Raw genomic sequence first — 17,580 nt, 5'->3', positions numbered from 1 at the left:
TAAGGTTTTAGAATGGCCTTCCCAAAGTCCTGACTTAAACATGTGGACAATGCTGAAGAAACAAGTCCATGTCAGAAAACCAACACATTTAGCTTAACTGTACCAATTTTGTCAAGAGGAGTGGTCAAAAATTCCCAGAAGCTTGTGGATGGCTACCAAAAGCGCCTTATTGCAGTGAAACTTGCCAAGGGACATGTAACCAAATATTAACATTGCTGTATGTATACTTTTGACCCAGCAGATTTGGTCACATTTTCAGTAGACCCATAATACATTCATAAAAGAACCAAACTTCATGAAAGTTTTTTGTGACCAACAAGTATGTGCTTCGATCACTCTATTACAAAAAAATAAGAGTTGTAAAAATGATTGGAAACTCAAGACAGCCATGAAATTATGTTCTCTACAAGTGTATATAAACTTTTGACCATGCTTAACAACACATATGATCAAGTACTATGATTTTGACAGGGACTCGAGAGTCCTTTTTTGTGTTTCTTTATCACAAGATTGATTTTTTTTTTTTGACAATCTGGAAAGGGTAGGCATAATAATATTTTAGCCTATACTTTTTTGGTCAGGAAATGTAAAGATATACGTTTATTTATTTTATCTGCTATGCACTTGAAGTGTACCGTTTACATGAACTGATGACAATATATATATATATATATATATATATATATATTTTTTTTTTAAGTATAATACCCTAAAGATTAAGTACACAGCACATTTGATTCTACCAAACATTCAAAACAGATTTGCAAAGAGAGAACGTACCGGATTTTTCGGAGTATAAGTCGGTCCGGAGTATAAGTCGCACCTGCCGAAAATGCATAATAAAGAAGGAAAAAAACATATATAAGTCGCACTGGAGTATAAGTCGCATTTTTGGGGGAAATTTATTTGATAAAACCCAACACCAAGAATAAACATTTGAAAGGCAATTTTAAATAAATAAAGAATAGTGAAAAACAGGCTGAATAAGTGTACGTTATATGACGCATAAATAACCAACTGAGAAGGTGCCTGGTATGTTAACGTAACATATTATGGTAAGAGTCATTCAAATAACTATAACATATAGAACATGCTATACGTTTACCAAACAATCTGTCACTCCTAATCGCTAAATCCCATGAAATCTTATACGTCTAGTCTCTTACGTGAATCAGCTAAATAATAATATTTGATATTTTACGGTAATATGTTAATAATTTCACACATAAGTCGCTCCTGAGTATAAGTCGCACCCCTGGTCAAACTATGAAAAAAACTGACTTATAGTCCGAAAAATACGATAATTATAATGTGAAAGGAAGTGAGCTGTTTAATAAATGGAGATATAGAACAGGGAGAATAGAAAGAAGCATTTCAGTCAAAAGTGTAAATCTTGACAGTGAAATAAAACTATCTTCTAATGCATGGGTGTCAAACTCTGGCCCGTGGGCCAAATTTGGCCCGCCGTGTAATTTCACTTGGCCCTTGAGGCAATATCAAATTAACATTAGAGCTGGCCCGCCGCTGTAACACCGCATTCACAGCTAACACTCTTACTTGCCAACCCTCCCGATTTTCCCGGGGGACTCCCGAAGTTCAGTGCCCCTCTCGAATTTCATCCGGGACAATATTTGAGGTGGGCTTTAAAGGCACTGCCTTTGAAGTTCTCTACAACCTGTCTCCACGTCCGCTTTTCCTCTATACAAAAAGCGTGCCGGCCCAGTCACATAATATATGCAACTTATACACACACATATGGCATACTTGGTCAACAACCATAAAGGTCACACTGAGGGTGGCCGTATAAACAACTTTAACACTGTTACAAATATGCGCCACACTGTGAACCCACACCAAACAACAATGACACATTTCGGGAGAACATCCGCACCGTAACACAACAGAACAAATACCCAGAACGCCTTGCAGCATTAACTCTTGCGGGACGCTACAATACACACCCCCCGCTATCTCCAAACCCTGTCCACGTCAACCGCACCGCCAAAAAGAGGCATTCAATTTTTATTTTTATTTTATTTGATATGCCATTGATATTTTTTAATTATTATTATTATTTGAAACTCGATTTTGCATGTCACTATAAAGTTATATAAGCCTTGCTTCAATATTCAATTCAAAACTTGTGTGGGTCCCTATTAAAAGGTTAATTTGTTCAACCTCGGCCCGCAGCTTTGTTCGGTTTTAAATTTTGGCCCACTCTGTATTTGAGTTTGACACCCCTGTTCTAATGCATTTAAAATAAAATTAAAACCATGATTTGGAGTAATTTTATGGCTTCCATGTTTAATTTTGTTGTTTGTTATAAGATATGTACGTTATGAATACTGAAAAAGTGCCTAAATTGTCTTGTGAGGTGAACAACTGTTATAATTGTGTGACTATATGACACGTTTTTTAATGATTCATTTTAATGTTATGTTGATTGTCTTTGTTCTTGGATGAATGATATAAAAATATTATTTAAAAAAAACAACACTTTAAGGCAAAGGTCACCTGCCACACTATTTGAGAAGGACTGACTTAAGGGGACTGTTGTCGATTCCGCCTCGAGCACTGCTTTAGTGTTTGTTTACACCCACTGGTGTTCAGTCTGCAACCGGACACGTGCCAAAAAGAGGTACACCGTTTCTTTTTACATGTGTCGATATCCAGTTGTACCCACCAAATTCTGTAGTCATCCCTCACATTGACCAGTATTCCTTCTCTTTAGCGAGGACTAGATTAAGGAAGGGAAATCAACTCCAGACTTGAAGGTAAGTCTGACTTCAAGGCCTTAAAAAAAATAACCAGCAGGGGCAGACACCATGTGTCCACACTTCACACATCAGGTGATTGACAGATCAAATGTCAGCACAAAGCAGGGTGGCCAAAGACCTTGGAAGGAATGGCCAGAACCTAAAATATTTTAACCACAGACCCAGTGAGCTTGTGTCTCAGTGTACTGGACCAGCTCAGCAGGGCCTCCTTCCGTTCTCTACACAGGAGATATTGACAAAGAGGCCACACACGTCCACATGGTCACCGCAATGAACCAACTGGTTGCTATCATCATCGGCGGTCACTCGAAAGAGTATGACAATCCTCCAGGTAGGAGTGTATCCCTTTATGGAGGATGCCTGTGCGTGACTCTGTTTAACGTGGAGAGACTGGTACACAATCACCACACGATCCTTGACAGAATCGGGTCAGGGTCCACCAGTGGCATGGAGTCCAAGACGACTGGGGACCCTTTTCTGCTGCAACCTTGTTCCGCCATCGCAGCCGTTGTGGTAGTTCTTAAATCTACCGTCTTCCGCCTGCTCCGCCGTTGAGGTTTTCACCGTATCCCTGGCTAGGGGTCAGTCAGGTACTAGGCCTTTGCCAAGGGCCACCTGGGGTAACAGTAGTAAAGGGGTTAACCTCCTAGTGCCCCAAGACAACCCTTAGAGGAGCCTCCACTGCCGGATGCACTTTAACGTCATGCCCAGGACACACAGGTTGCTATTAAAAGCTGTGTAACCATGGCAACAGCCCCCAGTTGCTCTAAGCGTCCTCCAGTGGAAGAGACGCCTTCCCGTGGGGCTCGTTAGTGTCAAAAGGACATTAGGTGTAAACAACCGGTGTGACGATCATTAGGGAGGCTGTGCTGTTGGGAAATAACGATGGCCCAAAGAAACTTGAAGCCTTCTTTTTAGAAATCTTTATTTTAATAAAACATAGACATTTAAAACAAATTTGTTTCTTTTATCTGCCAGACTGCCAGAGAGGGCGCAGCTGCCTCGCTTGCCTCGCCGCCGTCAGGGCCGCTGTCAGCTCCGCCGTCAGCTCCAAATCAACCACATCAAACGCGTCCCACAAGATGGCCTCCATCTGCTCGCCGCCGCACGTCGCCACAGCAAGCTGAGGGAATGAGTGACACACGCTCCTCGTTTAGACATTGAAACCATCTCCCACGCCTTCTTCGGACAAGCAACTCAGCGGTGTTCGTGTGATTTCCACGCTTTCCTGCCTGGGGCTCGAACCCGGGTTCTCCGAATGAGAGTGCGTGAGCCAGTCATTGAGCTAAAGGCCTGAGCTTCCCAGGCGTCAGAGTGAGGTTTGGCTCCTACATGAGTACAAAGCAACTCGCCAAGACGGATCCTCTTGCACAGGGGTGTCCAAGCTTTTTGGGAGGACTTAGGGGCCGCATTGGGCAAAAAGAATTTGACCGGGGGTTGTAAGCATGTAAAGTAACTAATATATATAACAATATCCATAACCTTATGTAAATAACTATATATCTCTATATTTACACACACATATATACACATTTACATACGGTCGCAATCAAACGTTTACATACACGTCAGTGTTTCCCCCAGAAAATTTGTTAAAGTTAAGGTGGTGTCTCTCCAGGGGGAAGGAGGAGGTGGGTGGGTGAAAGGAACAGCATAACTCGGCCTGTCGCCATCAAGTCTCCATTTCATCGCTGCCACCACAGCCTGGTGGGCAATAGACTACAGACTGCGGTGAAGTAGGCCGGCTTTGTCGCGTGAGGAAGCCCACAATTTTTGGTTGTGGTTTCCGCTCCATATGCTGAATGCTGATATACTATATATATCTCGATATTTTTTCTGTAAAGTAAAAACAATACACAAAACAGTCCTAGTTACCTGAGATACTAAGTATGTCATCATTATGACTTTGTAAGTCAATATTTTGACTTACTAATTTACTAAGTCAAAATAATGACAAAATAATAACTTAAGTCAAATTAATGAATTAATGAGTCAAACTAATGACTTACTGTAAGCAAGCATTTGCAAAAAAGACTTAAAAATGGGGGCCACATGCTGACATATGTTCAACTCATCATGCTTAATTTGTTACAGCATTTGAGAAGCCTGTAGTTGATTTTTGTTATGTAAATGTTATATTTTTATCAACATGTGATAGCAGGGACCTTGCCATTCAAAACTACGCTGCTAAATTACTAATACTTAATGTAACTATAGCTGAAAAAAATAGTACAATAGCAATAGGAGCGACTATTCATCCCTGAACACCGTGGGGTTCATGGAGGCTTTATGATGCTGTTACATTATTAAGTCAACCATCAGAGACATCTTCAGGAAACTCTTCTATTAACATAATGGCGTTTTTTGCTGCTTCAACACAGAAAAAGGTCAAGTGAAATAACTTATTTGTTAATTGTAGGTCAATAATGCTTGTCTTTCTCTCAAACACAGGGTTTTGCTGTCCGTTTAATGTGGGGCACACACAAACTGCACAGTGAGCTAACCTTACGCTAAAAGCTAATTAGCCTTCACCTCAAGGACTGCGAGCGAGCGAGCTGCCGCTTATGTTTCTAGTACGTCAACAGGCTCATAGTGATGTTACTAGTAGTTGACTTGGAGGTGTTTATTATAATTTGGGGAGAGTCCGCTGCCTTATGCTTACCTGCAAAACACCTATCTGCTCACCACACCGTCTCTCCTCTCTGCCTGCCTCTGTCGTGAACACCGACTCCATGCGCTCTGAATACGCACTGCTGGTTGGCTGTTACATCCGCTCTGAATACGCACTGCTGATTGGCTGTTACGTCCGCTCTTAACACGCAGATATTAGGTTTTGTTTTTTTGTTATACGGTCATGAATTCAACAAGCAGCTCTGAATACACACTGCTGATTGGCTGTTACCGCTCTGCGTGTAACCATTTAGATGGTTCTGTGGGTGGACAATGCTGGGTGCTGCAGCAATGTACTGACTTAGGCAGAAGAAGCGTAGCAGCTTGTTAAGACGCTAGTTTAGGCGGTGGCTCTTTGTTAAGGCGGCTGCAGTGAAACTTGCCAAGGGACATGTAACCAAATAACATTGCTGTATACTTTTGACCCAGCAGATTTGCTCACATTTTCAGTAGACCCATAATAAATTCATAAAAGAACCAAACTTCATGAATGTTTTTTGTGACCAACAAGTATGTGCTCCAATCATTGTTCTTTACAAGTGTATGTAAACTTTTGACCATGACTGTATACGCATATATTCCTGTATATACACACATATACATATATATACACATATATATAAATATACATAGATCCATATATTTATACACATACAGTACAGGCCAAAGTTTGGACATACCTCATTCAATGAGTTTTCTTTATTTTCATGACTATTTACATTGTAGACTGTCACTGTAGGCATCAAAACTGTGAATGAACACATGTGGAGTTATGTAATTAACAAAAAATGGTGAAATAACTAAAAACATGTTTTATATTCTAGTTCCTTCAAAATTCTTTCGGGTAGCTATTTTGAAGGAACTAGAATATAAAACATGTTTTCAGTTATTTCACCTTTTTTTGTTAAGTACATAACTCGAAAGGTGTTCATTCATAGTTTTGATGTCTTCAGTGACAATCTACAATGTAAATAAAGAAAACGCGCCCTGCGATGAGGTTGCGACTTGTCCAGGGTGTACACTGCCTTCCGCCCGACTGTGGCTGAGATGGGCACCAGCGCCCCCAAAGGGAATAAGCGGTAGAAAATGGATGGATGGATAAAGAAAACACAATGAATGAGATGTGTCCAAACTTTTGACCTGTACTGTATGTATGTATGTGTATATATATATATATATATATATATATATATATATATATATATATATAAAAATAATGGATATATATCTAATAAATAATATGATTGGATATTAAGAGTATAAAGCAACAAACATGCGCCAAACTTGTTAAGTGTGGAAAGAAGGTTTTGCATTTTTCCCATCATGCATTGCGGGGGATTTAAATTGGTGTAATTTTGAATATGTTGTGATTTGACAATTTTTTTATGATATCCACGAATTTCAGTGGGCAGGTTGTGATGTGTGACCATGTGCGTTGACTCTGTGTTAGTTTATTTGCGCCATGAGTGGGAAAGGTTGTTTGGATTGAGTCGTAAATAAAAATGCTGTGCTGTGTACACTTCAATGTGCAATTCATGGTCATTACTTGATTTGATCACAATATCCGCAAGATGGCAGCAAAGTTGTAACACTTATACCCTCAGATTCCTTATTAAACTTGTGACGTCTTGTGGGGCCAAACTGAACACGCCGACGAGCCGCACATGGCACACGGGCCGTCCTTTTGACACCCTTGCTGTAGCATCTAAGCCAGAAGTGTCCGCATGCGGAAAAACTAAATATGCTAAAAAGGGCCAAAATATGCTATGCGACTTGAACTAACCTGCTTAGTTATTTTGTTATACGTAGCTGACAAAGCAAACAAGTATAATATGAATCACTCATTTCATTTCTACAATATATCGAAGGCCAATAAAAACAAGCTGAGGCAGACCGAGCTCTCTGCTGACGACTTACGTGACTTAACATGTCGACGACTCGCTTCATCTTTTCCATTAGCTCGTCTGCGGCCTGCCGACACTGCAAAACGCTGAGAGGCTCCACACCATTCGCCGCACCTGCGGAGAGAAAGGTGGCGATGACAGTCAGGTGGTGGCACTATAGGAAGAGAGTGGCAGCCAAACAGGAAGTTGATAGTTTGCGAAGGGCCGAGAGGCAATAGCGCACAACTCCGCAGTGGACAGGCGTGATGCTGAAAGTAACCTTTTCAAATCCATGAAAGACATGAATTCAACAAGCAGCTTTTTTTCCTGCTGACATGACTGTTTTCCAAGATGTTGTGTTGTGAAAGTGTTCAGGCTTTAGCAGGCTTCAGCAGATATAATTGTATGCTTTCTAATGCGACTTAAAACAAATGTAATGCCCATGTCCTACTGCAAATAGGTCACCAGGCCAAGCAAGGCCTTCTCCCCTGGCCAAGCAAGGACTTCTCCCCTGGCCAAGCAAGGACTTCTCCCCTGGCCTAACATAAATCTTGATCATAAATTGATTAGTTAATTTTGTTTTTAATTTACATCCCTTAATATATAAAATTATTCATCGTAGTCTCTTCATGTTATATTAGCCCCCAGTATTGCTGTTTTTACATTTCATCCAATCAGAACTCAGTTAGCTTGTTGCCAGCGCTGTATGAAATCTGCCTGAGGCCTTCTGAGTCAATGCGGCGGTCCGTGTGGCGATTGTGACAGTTGTGATAGCCAATCAGACCACGAGTTGTTGACAGTAGCCCCTGCTAGGTTTCCAACCGTTGGAACTCTTGCATGTGACATTGTCACCCGCTGTAATTGGATACTCACTTGTGACTCAGAAGTGAGCATCCAATCACAGGGAGTAAGTTGCAAGAGCAGGAAGTGCCGCAACAGAGCCAGAGTTGGCTCGCAGAGGAATCTGATATCTACTCGCTTTTTTACCCCACAAAAAAGCAGAACAAAACATTGATTAGGTTGCAGATATACAGTACAGGCCAAATCTTTGGACACACCTCATTCAATGAGTTTTTTTTATTTTCATGACTATTTACGTTGTAGAGCAGAGGTCTCAAACTCAATTTACCTGGGGGCCACTGGATGCAGAAACTGGGTGAAGCTGGGCCGCTAGAAAATATTTCTTAAAAAAATCTAACATGCACTTTTTACTGAATTCACCTTCTTTGAATGGCTTTCCCGCCCTAGCAACATACTTGCCAACTATCTTTCCGGGACCCGACTATCAGTGCCCCTGCCGACAATCTCCCGGGCCTATAATTCTCCCAGTTTCCACCCGGTCAACGATACTAAGGGCGTGCCGTGATGGCACTGCCTTTAACGTCTTCTACAACCTACCGTCTCATCCGCTTTACCACCATACAAACAATGTGCCGGCCGGGTCACATATCGTATGAGGCTTCTGCAGACCCACAGGAGTGACTGCAAGACATACTTGATCAACAGCCATACAGGTCACACTGAGGGTGGCCGTATAAACAACTTTATTACTGTTACAAATATGCGCCACACTGTGAACCCACACCAAACAAGATTGACAAACACATTTTGGGAGAACATCCGCATCGAATACAACATAAACACAACAGAACAAATACCCAGAATCCAATGCAGCCCTAACTCTTCTGGGCTACAATAGGGGGCGGGGATGTATATTTAGTTAGGGCTGCATGGGATTCCGGGTATTTGTTCTGTTGTGTTTATGTTGTGTTTGTCAAAATGTGTTTGTCATTCTTGTTTGGTGTGGGTTCACAGTGTGGGGCATATTTGTAACAGTGATAAAGTTGTTTATACGGCCCCCTCTGTGTGACCTGTGTGGCTGTTGATCAACTATGTTTTGCAGTCGCTTACTGCGTCCACAGAGGCCAAATACAACATGTGGCTGGGCTGGCATGCTGTTAATACACAATGGAGAGCTTGTCAACGGTAGTGCCTCCACGGTGCCCCCTTAATATTGTTAGGGTTAAATTCGGGAGAATGATTACCCCTGGAGGGGCATTGAAATTTGGGAGTCTCCTAGAAAAATTAAGGGCATACAAGTAAATCACCAAACGCCAATGACGCTGCAAAGCGCCATTCGTATAAAACTCGAGGGCCGCACCATCATTAAATTTTCACATCAAGGTGCGGGCCGCAAAATAACGTCTCGCGGGCCGCAATGAGCCCGCGTGTTTGAGACCCCTGTTGTAGAGTATCTCTGAAGGCATCAAAACTATGAATGAACATATGTTGAGTTATGTCCTTGACAGAAAAAAGGTGAAATAACTGAAAATATGCTTTAAATTCTAGTTTCTTCAAAATATCCACCCTTTGCTCTGATTACTGCTTTGCACACTCTTGGCATTCTCTCGATGAGCTTAAAGCACACCTGTGAAGTGAAAACCATTTCAGGTGACTACCTCTTCAAGCTCATCGAGAGAATGCCCAGAGTGTGCGAAAAAGTAATCAGAGCCAAGGGTGGCTATTTTGAAGAAACCAGAATATAAACATTGTTTTCAGTTATTTCACCATTTTTGGTGACGTACATAACTCCACATGTGTTCATTCATAGTTTTGATGCCTTCAGTGACAAACAACAATGTAAATAGTCATGGGGAAAAAAAGAAAACACATTGAATGAGAAGGTGTGTCCAAACTTTACGCCTGTACTGTATATTTGCAAGGCCATTTTTACAAAGGACACTTCAAGAGAAGCTCGATCTCGGCTGACCCCCAAGATAACTAACTTGTTCCAGTCGGTCAAAAGGTTTGTCCACCACTCCCAAACGAATCAATTAACTATGAGCGGTACACCAGGCTTACAGCTTACAAAGAGTGCCGCAAACTGAGTTCAAATAATTAATTTCTTCATGGTTAATATTTTTTTACAATTATTTTAAAATGTATGATTTGTTTTAATTTCTGATGCGGGTTTATTAATTTTTATAATGCGCCGTAAAATAGCTGGTTTTGTACAATATTTGAGTTGATTCAATGCCCAGTATTTTCTGTAAAGTAATTCTCTTGCATTTATGTGGTGACATAAACTATGGTATTTTGAAAGGTATTTATTAAAGTCGGACTAAGTAGGACATAACTGAAGGCCTAGGTGTGAAATGCACGACCGCCTCCGTTTTTATATATAGTCAAAAGCATACAATTGTCTGTATAGACAAACTTGTAAGCATTTGACAGTGACAATGTTGAAAAGCAGGACAAATGAAGCCCTAATGTAATTATAAAATATGATAATGCTAGTAACTCCTTTAAACAAAAATAAACATACCGGTTTTTGTCATGGGTCCAATCAATTTTGAACATCTTAAGGTGCAGTTTATTTCCTCAGTTAGAAAAACTGGGTCAGGTGATGTGTTTTCTTATATTTTTTGTTGTGTTATTGCGGCACACTTGCGAGTTTGTGCGTGCTGTTTGGCTCATGTTGCTCATTATGTTTGAAGATGAAACATTCCCACACAAAGGGACATTTGTCTTTTTAATCATCTTTTTTCCTTTTAACTTTTACTACTTAGCAGTACTTCTTACTAGCGAGTCGCGATTGGTGAGGCGATGTCCGTGTATTCTGTGCGTGTAACCTGGCGGTCCAACCTGCTCACAATGAAACTAAGATTGTGGATGACCGACAAGATTCACCCACCTAGCAAAACATGGCTAATGTTCACGCGAGTGAGAGCAAGACGTTTGTTGCAAAGGAAAGAATAGTGTTGTCAGTGGCTTAGATTTGCGGAACAATTGACTGCATGCTGCAAAGTTTGTATAAAAAAGGAAGCAGCACAACAAACTTATTCCAGCATCTGTAAACAAAGCATCCAGTCGAGTGGGGGAAATGAGACAACACGACTGCAACAACTCCAGCTCAAAAGCAGCTTCCTGTGATGGAATCATTTACACAATATACACTGTGTGATCCAGCGACCCCGAAAGGGGACTAGCGGTAAAAATGGATGGATGGGACTGTGTGTGATGATAAAGGAGAACAATGCATAGAACGATCACTCAAGCGGACGCTCTGCACATCACCAAGTTGGTGCACACACAATAAAAAAAAGCCTGTTTTAACCATTTACCAAAACGGTCATCTTAATGTTTGACTTAATTATTTATTTTCATACAATACTACATTTTCATTTAAAGAAGTATTTTATTCAAAATATAAATTTTAAGTTTGGTCTTTATTGTTTTGATTATTTATTATTATTTATTGATTTACTGGAAATTAATTATTTTCAATGCTATACTTTTGTTTACAGAAGTATTTTACTTAAGTCAGAAGAATTGCTTCCCAGAGCAGGCTCTCAATTTAGCTCTTTGAAAATGAGTCCATTAAAAGTACAATTTATATCTGGTCTAAAAAGATTATACAAACTAAAATGTTGCTAAGGGTAAGATGCAGTGTCATTTAAAACGACAAATTTTTGATCAAATACAAGTGAAACTTGTTTTGAATTAACTCTGTTATTTCTATTTTTCGTTTCTTTGAAAAGTAGGGTGGGGGGGTCGGGAAAAATTGTAAATCTAAATTTTTTTGAAAAAATCTGAGATTTTCTTTTCAGGCCATATATCGCTCTGGCCTGTAAAAGGCTTCACTCAGTTCATTTCATTCTACTGTCAAATAATCGTGCTCAGGTACTGACAAAAAACAAAACAAATACACGGACATAGCAATTTATCAATGTCGGCAAAGTTATCAAGTTCATTTATCGTTCAATAAATCGTCCCCGGCCTCCAATTGTACTAAAATGTGTCTAATCGTATTTAATGCTTTTTAAATTAATTCAAGGCCTTCATTTTCACAAAATCCATTTAATGACATTTAATGCTATTTAAAACCCTGATGTGATGAAAAATAATGTATGTCAGTTCTGCTCATACCTTCTCCAGGCACGTCCACCTGTATGTCTTCATCTGAGGACTCTTTGGGGGTTGTGATGTCGCACAAACTAGAACCGGGGACATGACTGTCATCCATGTTGTCCCTCCCAGGTCCAAGTGGTGACATCGGCACCTCAGAGGCCTTCTGCTGAGGCGTCTGGGACGAGGGCAAGGTCTCACTGGTGAGACAAATCTTGTTTAAAAGTGAAAACCTCTAACAAAGCGGTTTAAGCTAGTACCTGCGGTCATGCTCCACATGTGGCTCATGTCTGAGGGTCTGAAGGAAACAACTCAGGCGCTGCTCCATGTCCTCCTCTTGAGCGGGGCAGGCGGGCGGGTCCTGGCTGGCCGCGGTTCCCAGATGCCCGAGGGGTGAAGCCCCCTGCTGGACAGGGGCCAGTGCCGTGGAGGGGACGTCTACAAGGGAAGTTAAGGCGGCAGGTGAGTGATGGCCGAAGTGACTCCTCGAGGTCAAAGGGGAATCCTGTGAAAGCCGACCCAACACACAATGTGACAATGACCCAAACACCAGTGGGACCTCACGACTGACACCAACACTAACACACACACTGACTGGATTGGAGGGCCACCACAGTGTGACGTCTGCGTGGTGGCTGATGGCAAAGCGGACGGGTCATCTTGAAAGAGGGTCTCCGTCGGATGATTAATCTTTCGGATGTCACTGCTGTGTGTCACACACACATATCCAGCTGTGTGTCAGAAAAGTGTGTGTGTATGTGTGTGTGTTGTATTCCACCAGAAAACAATCTGGTGCACGGATGTCATTGCCAGATCTACTTTACTCTCACTCATTTACAATGCATGCGAATAGTATTCACAGGGGTTCACTTCTTCCACATTTTTTCAGCCTTATTCCAAGATGGAATAGGTCCTGGGTTCGATCCTGCGCTCTGGATTTTTCTGTGTGGAGTTTGCATGTTCTCCCTGTGACTGCGTGGGTTCCCTCCGGGTACTCCGGCTTCCTCCCACCTCCAAAGACATGCACCTAGGATAGACTGATTGGCAAAACTAAATTGGCCCAAGTGTGCTAATGTGAGTGTGAATGTTGTCTGTCTATCTGTGTTGGCCCTGCGATGAGGTGGCGACTTTTTCAGGGTGTACTCTGCCTACCGCCTAAATGCAGCTGAGATAGGCTCAAGCGACCCACGCCACCACAAAAGGGACAATAGGTAGAAAATGGATGGATGGAATTGATTCATTTTGTTTTCAAATTTCTAAAAGACAATAGGAAAGGACATGTTCACCACTGTGTTACATCACCTTTTCTTTTAACAACACTCAATAAACGTTTGGGAACTGAGGAAACTAATTGTTGAAGCTTTGAAAGTGGAATTCTTTCCCATTCTTGTTTTATGTAGAGCTTTAGTCGTTCAACAGTCCGGGGTCTCCGCTGTCGTATGTTACACTTCATAATGCGGCACACATTTTTGATGGGAGACAGGTATGGACTGCAGGCGGGCCAGGAAAGTACCCGCACTCATTTTTTACGAAGCCACGCTGTTGTAACACGTGGCTTGGCATTGTTTTGCTGAAATAAGCAGGTGTATCCATGATAACGTTGCTTGGATGACGACATATGTTGCTCCAAAAACTGTATGGACCATTCAGCATTAATGGTGCTTTCACAGATGTTAAAGTTACCCATGCCTTGGCCACTAATACACCCCCATACCATCACAGATGCTGGCTTTTGAACTTTGCGCCTATAACAATCCTGATGGTTATTTTCCTCTTTGTTCCGGAGGACACCACGTCCACAGTTTCCAAATATAATTTGAAATGTGGACTCGTCAGACCACAGAACACTTTTCCACTTTGCATCAGTCCATCTTAGATGAGCTCGGGCCCAGCGAAGCCGGAGGTGTTCCTCGGTGTTGTTGATAAATGGCTTTCGCTTTGCATAGTAGAGTTTTAACTAGCACTTACAGATGTAGCGACCAACTGTAGTTACTAACAGTGTTATGAAGTGTTCCTGAGCCCATGTGGTGACATCATTTACACACTGATGTCGGTTTTTGATGTAATACCGCCTGAGGGTTTAAAGGTCCCTAATATCATCGCTTACGTGGAGTGATTTCTCCAGATTCTCTGAACCCTTTTGATGATTTTACGGACCGTAGATGGTAAAATGCCTGAATTCCTTGCAATATCTCGTTGAGAAATGTTGTTCTAAAACTGTTCGACAAATTGCTTACAAATTGGTGACCCTTGCCCCATCCTTGTTTGTCAATTACTTAGCATTTCATGGAAGCTGCTTTTATACCCAATCATGGCACCCACCTGTTCCCAATTAGCCTGTACACCTGTGGGATGTTCCAAATAAGTGTTTGATGAGCATTCCTCAAATTTATCAGTATGTATTGCCACCTTTCCCAACTTCTTTGTCACGTGTTGTTGGCATCAAATTCTACAGTAAATGATTATTTGCAAAAAAAAAAAAAATGTTTATCAGTTTGAACATCAAATATGTTGTCTTTGTAGCACATTCAACGGAATATGGGTTGAAAATGATTTGCAAATCATTGTATTCCGTTTATATTTATTTCTAACACAATTTCCCAACTCATATGGAAACGGGGTTTGTCTGTTCACTCTACCATACAGATGGTTTGCTGCAGAGATTGTTGTCCTTCTGGTAGGTTCTCCTCTCTCCACAGAGGAATGCTGTAGCTCATACAGATTCTTGGTCACCTCCCTGACTAGACCAAGATGAGTGCAGCAATGTGCAGAGACATCCTGGATGAAAACCAAAACTTCCCATCCTACTTAATGGAGCTTGAGAGGTGCTGAAAAGAGGAATGGGTGAAAATGCCGAAAGATAGGTGTGCAAAGCTTGTGGCATCATATTCAAAACACTTGAGGCTGTAATTGCTGTCAAAAGTTCATCAACAAAGTATTGAACAAAAACTGTGAATATTTGTGTTTTTTGTAATGCATTTGAAAGTAAAAAAACAACCTTTTTACGTTGCCATTATGGGGTATTGTCTGTAGAATTTTGAGGACAAAAATTTATATATTCCATTTCGGAATAAGGCTGTAACATAACAAAATGTGGACAAAGTTAAGCGGTGGGAATTCTTTCTGGATGCACTGTAATTATTCAGTTTAATAAGAAAAGATCTAACCCTTTCATTAATAACTTGAACTACTGTATATGTCTTTCTTCATGAACCACTCACCACTGTGTTGTTTTTTCAATGTCCGTTCGGATGTCGCCGTGGCGCCGACCGACTTGCCGTTCACCTGAAACAAACACGGATAAACAGTCTAGCTTTGACTTTATGTGTTGCCGAGCTGTGCGCGTATTCGTACCTTTGGCTCGCTAACCTCCTCTGAGATTTTGCTCCGAATGTTGACGGTGGGTGCAGCTTGGCTTGGCCCCAGCCTTTAAAGAACAGTCCATGTCATCAAGTGTTAATTTTGAGGTGTGTCCCCATCCGATATGAGCAAAAAAAATAAGTATCGGCTCTGATATCAACATTCCGATACAAGCATTCCTGCAGCGTGTTAACTTGTGCAAACCTGGACAGCCAGTTAACATCGAAAAATCCTCCACTAAACACACAATTTCTTCTACCGGTATATTAGTCAAGTCTTTTACAAAAGCTAAACATGCTGCGCTTTAGGCTACTAAAAGCTACACAACAGCTAAGCACACAATAGCGCACAAGCTAGACATACATAAGTATTGAACAATATTGCAGTGTAAAACAGCACATTTGTCAATATAAACCAATATCAAATCATTATAGTTGCATATAACTTACACATATAAAGGAATATAAGAGAAATTGTGATAGAAAGTATCCAGTAACAAACGTGTCCACATCATTCAACTTACTGCGTCATGAGCTTAACTTCATTAATTATTGGGGTTACTAGGTGTCGCAAAAAAACCCCCAAAAAACAATTACTTCAATTCTACGGGTTAATAATAAATATGTTAGTGTTTCAATACCATACCATCATTCTTTCGTAATTTCACTTGATCAAGTATTTTCTAACATTCCACACTGCAAATAAAAGTGTGTATGATTCTTGCTTTGCAGGTGGCTTAAACTAAATATGGCATCAAGGCAAGTTTAAGGATGCCTCATCTTTTATACCAGTGTTTTTCTAGAGCACTGTTTTTCAAACTTTTTTGAGCCAAGGCACATTATTTTCATTTAAAAAAATACAGAGGCACACAACCAGCAGAAAAGGTGAAAAATGAAACTCCACCAGGTTGTCATGTCTTATTTTGAGTTTGTTGTTGTTTCCTGTGTAGTGCTTTAGTTCCTGTCTTGTGCTGTTATTTTGGTGACCCTTCGTGTTTTGTTGGTGTTCTCCTGTAGCAGCTTCATGCCTTTCTTTGAGCGCTATTGCCCGCACTTGCTTTGTTTTCGCAATCAAGACTATTGAAGTTGTGTGTACGCTATCCTTCTTTGTGGGTACATTGTTGATTGTCATGTCATGTACGGAATGTGCTTTGTGGACGCCGTCTTTGCTCCACACACTAAGTTTTTGCTGTCGTTCAGCATTCTGTTTTTGTTGACTTTGTAGCCAGTTCAGTTTTACTTTTGTTTTACATAGCCATCCCTATGCTTCAGTGCTTTTTCCGAGCGGGACTTGCCTTTTATTAATGTTTGGTTTAAGTGTTACATACCTTTTTACCTGCACGCTGTCTCCAGCTGTGTTCTGCATATTGGGATCACGACTAACCATCCTCGACGCGTTCCGACTTCTACAAAGCAATGAATTACCTGCTGCCTCCTACTGATATGGAGTATTACGAGATTACCCTGTCAAGCTCTACACAGCACAGGCACTAGACAACAGCACATTATTATGATTATTGATTTGGAAAAACATTTTTTGGACCAAATAGGTGAAGTTGCACAACTTCCAACGGGACACCAGACAATATCTCACAGCACACTGTTGTGCCGCGGCACAGTGGTTGAAAATCACGGTCCTCGAGGGTCGCAAATACTCAGTTGTAATACGCTTTTCCACCACTTGTGGCAGTGATGACAATCTCAAACAAGAATTCTGGAACTTAAGTCCTAGAGAAGTTTCTTAAGCGCACAAATTATGATTAAAGCTAAATTTTTATTTGCACTTTAATTTTAGTGACAGTTTAGTTAAGAAACATTCATTATTATTGTATGTGATTTATTTTCGGTCAGTTATTTATGAGTCCCTTATCTATTCAGTATAGGAGGGTTTCATATGACGTCACATTCCTTTTTCGTCTTGGCAGGTTAATTCCCACGAGGGTCAATCAGCTTGAGCATAGCATTAAAACAAGTGAGAGTGAG

General features: G+C 41.0%; 2 protein-coding genes across 3 annotated transcripts in view; one reads left to right on the top strand and one right to left on the bottom strand.

Annotated features, from left to right (window-relative positions):
- The window catches only part of pgm2l1 (phosphoglucomutase 2-like 1), a 31,509-nt gene extending 24,537 nt beyond the window's left edge, over window positions 1–6,972 (top strand). For both annotated transcript variants that reach the window (XM_061877798.1, XM_061877797.1), the window contains exon 15: window positions 3,756–6,972. The gene's annotated coding sequence lies outside the window, so the exon portion shown is untranslated. The remainder of the gene's footprint in view (window positions 1–3,755) is intronic.
- The window catches only part of wdr62 (WD repeat domain 62), a gene marked incomplete at its 5' end in the record, with an annotated part of 52,597 nt that continues 38,702 nt past the window's right edge, over window positions 3,686–17,580 (bottom strand). Inside the window, 7 exons of the mRNA XM_061877796.1 lie at window positions 3,686–3,900; window positions 7,365–7,465; window positions 12,260–12,438; window positions 12,499–12,676; window positions 12,834–12,944; window positions 15,460–15,523; window positions 15,593–15,665. Of these exons, the coding sequence (XP_061733780.1) occupies window positions 3,745–3,900; window positions 7,365–7,465; window positions 12,260–12,438; window positions 12,499–12,676; window positions 12,834–12,944; window positions 15,460–15,523; window positions 15,593–15,665 (862 nt within the window). The remainder of the gene's footprint in view (window positions 3,901–7,364; window positions 7,466–12,259; window positions 12,439–12,498; window positions 12,677–12,833; window positions 12,945–15,459; window positions 15,524–15,592; window positions 15,666–17,580) is intronic.

The sequence above is a fragment of the Nerophis ophidion genome, linkage group LG18 (genome assembly GCF_033978795.1).
Source record: "Nerophis ophidion isolate RoL-2023_Sa linkage group LG18, RoL_Noph_v1.0, whole genome shotgun sequence".
In the NCBI taxonomy this organism is placed as follows: Eukaryota; Metazoa; Chordata; class Actinopteri; order Syngnathiformes; family Syngnathidae; genus Nerophis; species Nerophis ophidion.
The sequence above is the reverse complement of the archived record's forward strand: the minus strand, read 5'-3'. Positions and strand labels throughout refer to the sequence as shown.